Source organism: Grampus griseus, assembly GCF_964374135.1.
Source record: "Grampus griseus genome assembly, chromosome: 4".
In the NCBI taxonomy this organism is placed as follows: Eukaryota; Metazoa; Chordata; class Mammalia; order Artiodactyla; family Delphinidae; genus Grampus; species Grampus griseus.
The window spans coordinates 60,992,351-60,998,350 of NC_138997.1; the positions used below are offsets into that span (position 1 = coordinate 60,992,351).

Below are 6,000 nucleotides of genomic sequence, written 5' to 3' on the forward strand. Positions count from 1 at the left end.
TTAGTTTCTGCAAAATGTTTGCCTCTTTGCCAGCGTGAAATATTGAGGTGTGCTACAAATTGAATCAATACATACATCCAATGTGTGCTTTCTTCATGCAGGGATTTGAGACGGCTTGGAGTGACTCTTGTTGGTCACCAGAAGAAGATTATGAACAGCCTTCAAGAAATGAAGGTGCAGCTGGTCAACAGGATGGTGCCATTGTAACTTCAGTTAATTGTCACTTCGTCAAGTGAATGATTCTGCACTTTGTAAACAAGCCCTGAGATTTATTTTAACAAAAAAGGGGGTAAAAGGGAAAACTCAGTGATTTCTAAACCTTAAGAAAGCGTTTGTTTCAGCCACAGAATTTGTGATCAGTGTTTTACTAAAATCTCTTTATCTTCCTCTCAATATTTTCATTTTTCATGAAGCAAATATAACCTGCATGGAATAAGAACATGAGGTTAAACATCTTATATTACAACAAAATCCTTCTCACTACTTCTACAAAATTTTATACATGAAATATATAACTATATATAGCACCTTTTTTTTTTTTTTTGCGGTATGCGGGCCCCTCTCACAAAGGCTCCGGACGCGCAGGCTCAGCGGCCATGGCTCAGGGGCCATGGCTCAGGGGCCCAGCCGCTCCGCGGCATGTGGGATCTTCCCAGACCGGGGCATGAACCCGTGTCCCCCACATCGGCAGGCGGACTCTCAACCACTGTGCCACCAGGGAAGCCCCTATAGCACCTTTATAGAAAGAAGGCAGCCCTTTTCAAAATTTCCAAGAATCTGTTTGAAAGGAAAAGTTTTATAGCCATTTGTGGGCTAACAAAAGCTGCAGTTTACTGAAGTTTACTTCAAACTTCAAGTCTTAATTGTCTACATAAGTGTATTGAAGAGCAATATGGTTAGATAATTTCTAAATAGATATCTTCTTTTGTAATTTTAAATGCTGTTACACAGCGTTAAGTTATAGAAACTGGTGTATAAACATGTTGCTTGATCAAGGACAAGTACAATACAGGGTGTATATTTATTTTTCTGTGTTATAAAATTTACTTATAGTTGTTCTTCTAGAAACTACTAGGTAATAAATGTGAATATACTGTATAATTTGCTATATACCCAGGAATCAATTTAAGTTGGAGCTCTGTGTGTGTGTGGCTTGCACATGTGTGTATTACCATTCTGCTTGCATTGTTAATAGTGTTTTAATTTTAGCAACATTCAGGAACAAGTGTTCCAGAGTGTATTAGGAATCGGAGAAATAGGGAAGCTTAAAACAAAATTTAACCCAAGCTTGTGTCTTTTTTCCTCTCATGTGTCTAAAAGCTACTAAATCTCTTTATTCACGAACAGGAAATGTCTAAAAGACTAAATCCCCTTTGGCGTTTTAAAAATACTTTGTGATATCTGTGATAATGCAGTTCTTCTAGCCATTAATCTTGCACCCCTGTAAGAAATTTCACCTTTCTGAGTCCCAGAAAATATCTTGTCAAGCAAAGTTGACACCCAAGGGCACGTTTTCAGCAGGATGTAGAAGGATTTAACTGTGCAGACTTCTGTTAATGTTGTTAAATCCAGCACATAGCACCAAGCATTACCCCTAAGTGTTAATCCTTGGTAACCATTTCCCTTGTGGCTCAGCTCTAAGAAATTTTGATACTAAAGCAGCAATGGAATGATGACAAATACATATGTATATATTTTTCCCTTTAGAATTTTCTCTATGGCAAGACTTGACAGTTTTATTTGTTGATGGCAGTTTATTCATTTGGTAATTTCATCTTGTATTCAGTTACACTGAACTGAATTTATTTTGATGAGCCAATCTAAAGTGTTATTTAACTGGCCTTATTAAGAAATATATGTCCTATGTACATTCTATATACCACACTTGGTGAAGACTGACATTTGAACCGTCATTAGAACTTGAACAAAACTGAGCTCCTTGGTGAAATAACCAAGTTTTTTTGTATGATTACACTTTATAAATCATGAATGACATGTGATTATTCAAAGAGCACAGCATTTAAGCAAAATACAGCCTACTTCTGGTTATCAGTGGCAATAGTTATACTGGAGTAGCTTGGATTAGTGACATCCATAGAGAATATACCAGCATTATATTGTTGGTACTCCCTCTCTCTTTCCCAAGTGCCTGTTTCAGTCAAATGTTAGCATATACAAGAATAAACTTTGGGGACGTACCTTCTTTCTACCCTGCCCACCTTTTACTTAAATATCTCTTTGCTAAAGAATATAGGGAAAAAGGGAAGTTTTAAGCAATTTCAAATGATATATTGAGTCCCGTCCAATTAGGGCTATAATTCTTTACTGAGTCTGTACTGTACCATGGGTCCACACAAACTATGCTTAAGTATACTCTATAGTAGTGAAATTTCCAGAGAAAATAGAGAGAGATGGATTTAACTTTGTCTTGATAAAATCACCATTATGAAAGATGCATTTGTTTGTTTCAGAAAACAAAAAAGTAACTAAACTAATTCCTTTTGTACAAAATAATTGGAGATTGTGTTGCATTTATTGAATTTAGTAAAACCAACCAAATATAAGTGATAAAGTAACAACTGAGAAACTTCAAAGTAAGAATAAATTTATTGATTTAAAAGAGAAATGACCATAAATTTTAGAGTTGATGGACTCATAATTACTTATACATAACAAATATACTTAAATTGTTTTCCAGCTTTATGTGTTCAAAGATGATTCGGAGGTCAGGACGGAATATATCTAAGTGATTGGAATTTGAAGTTACAATGCAGATTTTCTCTTTTTCACAAAAGAACATTATAAATTAATTTCGATCAAATTTATTTCCTTCCTTTGCAACCTTAATGTATATTTTGTAAAGTAAATTGAGATGAAAGTTAAATAAACACATAGCTTTCATCCATATCTCACTTTGGTTGAGACTTTCTAAGGAATGTCAATATGATTTTAGAAGATGCACTCCCGCCCCCCCCCCAAAAAAAGAAGAAAGAATTTCTTTCAAAAATATTTGTTCACTACTCGATATATCACCAATTGGGAAGTGCCAATCTCATCTATAAATGTGAGAAGTGGAACAAGGAGAGAGGCAGCTTTTGTGAAATGCAACAAGGCAGTAACCCAGGGTAAGGTTTGACAAATCTTGATTGTGTGATTTATCCTTTTGGTTCATATCGTCACCTACCAGACAACAAAAATAAAATATAGATTCAATAATTTTAGTACATAAGATAGATTTGTCAAATTAAACATAATGTTATTTTAACTATCAGTAACAATACCTTTAAAGCATAAGTCTTTCTCAGTGTTTAACTTTGAAAAAGAGGTAAAAGCAGGGAGTAATTCTCAACTACTGATATCTGTCGAAGTCACTCAATTCTACTTTTATCAATCATAATTTGTTTTCTAATCTTGCCATTTGCTCACATGTAAAAATGACATAATCAGTTCTTCTTGGCTGTTGAAATGTATGAATTGTATGTAAAAATGTAAAAATTTTGATTTTCCCATTTAAAAAAAATGAATGTGCATGGTCTTTTATTTCTTGTATTATAATCACCAAGTCAGTGTTCTAAAATTGTAGGATTACTATAAAAATTATATTCCAATATTCTACCTAAACTTAAATGTGGTCAGCATTATTAGTTTCAGAGTTGCCAAAACAATGCAAAACATCCTTAACTCAGTTTGTAAGAGTTTTAACCAGTGTGCAATGGTGAAGAAATAGTTTCCTATCTCAAGTTTAAAATGGAAAATTAATATCAGTTGAGCACTTAATGTGTTTGCATGTCTGCTATTTAATCTCCATGTGAAAGTTAAAGATTTTTTTAACACCATTCTTTCTCCCATTTAAAGTGGGTTCTCAAAAGCACAAGCAGAGATATTTACCTGTGGAAGACATTTGTTGGCTGTAATTGTACATTAGATGGCAAATGCCATTTGAGTCAGATGTTAGAAATTTACTAGATGTATGATGTTGCATAGTAGAATAAGATCCTTTTCTCATTTTGTCCTTTCTAAAAATAAAGAAAAAAGAAAGCTAAATATGATAGTAAACTGTCTTTGCTTATGTCCTGACAGATGTTTAACCTCAAAATAAAAAGTAGGTACAATAAAATGATGATGATGATAATGAATAAACAATCAAAGTGCTAGTTTTATTTGAAATTAATAACTAGAATAAGTCAGCATTTTTTCAACTCTGTAGCACAGCTGGTTACATTGAATATTTTTCTCTATTATGCTGTTAATTATATAGTAACGTATCAAAGAAGAAATAGATAAGAACTTTCTTTTCATTTCTTGTTGATTTATGAAGAAGTCTTTTTACACATAAATGATTGAATGTTCTTATTCAGAATGACCACATAATTATTGCTTAGGAAAAGACACCAGTTCTTAAAGAGTCTATTTATAATAATCAGAATCAAATGTTATTTGTTTCTTCTAAATGTAAATGAAAAAAATTGAAGGTGGCAAAAAATGTGATATTTATTCAAGCTGGGCTATCTTAACAGTAGAAGTTTCAGTGGTCAACATGTTTGTGCATCTTTAGATGCTAATAGTTTTACAATTTATTATTTAAAAGTGTAAAAATTTACATTTATAATAGTCTGAGAATAAAACTTAGACTCAGTCATTTGTTAATATGTTTATTAGAATGTTTTAGTTTCAGGCAAGTCAGAAGCAGCTGTATAGCATTATTCTATGTTAGGCATTGGGATATCTCAAGTCCCTGCCTCAACATTAATTCAAGGAAGAATTAGCATTTATGTATTTTTTCTCCGTTTGAAGCTCTATGTGCATTTGGTTTGTGTACATGTTTTTGTAGTGTAAGATATGAAATTTTATATTTTTTCAGAAAATAAAAAAACACTTGAATACAGTTAATTCCGATTGTCATGCTTAACCCTCCCCCAAAAGACTTTAAACTTATAGTCTTTGTATAATGATTTCAGTTCCTTCTGCTAAACATGTTGGAATTTCTTATGCTAAATATTTAAAGTGCAATCAGCATCTCTTTTCCTCAAAGACATATTCACGAATCTTTGCATTCAAATATTTTTTGCAACTAGAGTTTGACACTGAGATTGTTGGACATGAGCATAACTATGTGAAACCTAATTAGAAGTTTAATTGTGACAGTGTTATACAACATTACTTGAAAGAAAAAAAACCAAACAAACAGAAAACTGTGTGTACCGTCTGCAAAAAGAGACTTTCTGATGACGTTCTTATCAACAAGCATCTGTTTGTGGCAGAGTGTGGAGGAGTTGCATTCTTACAGGAAGGGATGTCATTAAGTACAAACACTCCCTCTTCTTCTCTGTGTATTGTATCATATTGGTCTCCTTTTGTAAAAAGCATAACAAACAATCTGCTGTATTCGAGGAAATGAATCATATTTGTATTTTGTTTGCACTTAATTCATAAAAAGTGACATCACCATGCCTCTGGAAATTATCCATAACCCCTTTGTCTATGCAGAAAATCACTATTACAAGGGAAATCATATGCTATTTGCTTTACTCTCATGTAAAGACTATGAGTTCTTTCTCAGCAAGTAGACAATTCTTACTCTTGCTTTGCTACAGAGGTAAAGATCCTGTGATAAAAGGAATTTTCCCCCAATCCATAGGCACTTTTGACCAGGTAGGAGTGATGGGGTGGTGGTGGAAAAGTTAATTAACATTTAATAAGAATGCACTATTTTGTATTAGAAATTTTACACTTACCTTTGAGATACATTTTATTGTCTCTGCTTTACTCATAAGGAAACAATGACTCAAAGCTGTCAAGAAATTGCCCAGTCTGACTTCTTTTCAAAGGTAGGATGAAACCCACATTTATTTGAGACCAAACCCATGTACTTTCTACCACACTATTCTGATTCCACCCCGTGCTATCTAGGTAATGGATTAATTTAAGCCAATCTGTTAATTTAATTGATGCAGGAACTAATGGTTAGTGAAAAAAAATGATGTGCACACTTTTCCAAAG

At 33.2% G+C, this 6,000-nt stretch overlaps 1 protein-coding gene across 4 annotated transcripts in view; it reads left to right on the forward strand.

Annotated features, from left to right (window-relative positions):
- EPHA5 (EPH receptor A5) overlaps window positions 1-207 on the forward strand; it is a gene marked incomplete at both ends in the record, with an annotated part of 324,390 nt that extends 324,183 nt beyond the window's left edge. For all 4 annotated transcript variants that reach the window (XM_082652895.1, XM_082652898.1, XM_082652897.1 and 1 more), the window contains one exon: window positions 102-207. In XM_082652895.1, the coding sequence (XP_082509021.1) occupies window positions 102-207 (106 nt within the window). The remainder of the gene's footprint in view (window positions 1-101) is intronic.
- Between the last annotated feature and the right edge of the window lie 5,793 nt (window positions 208-6,000).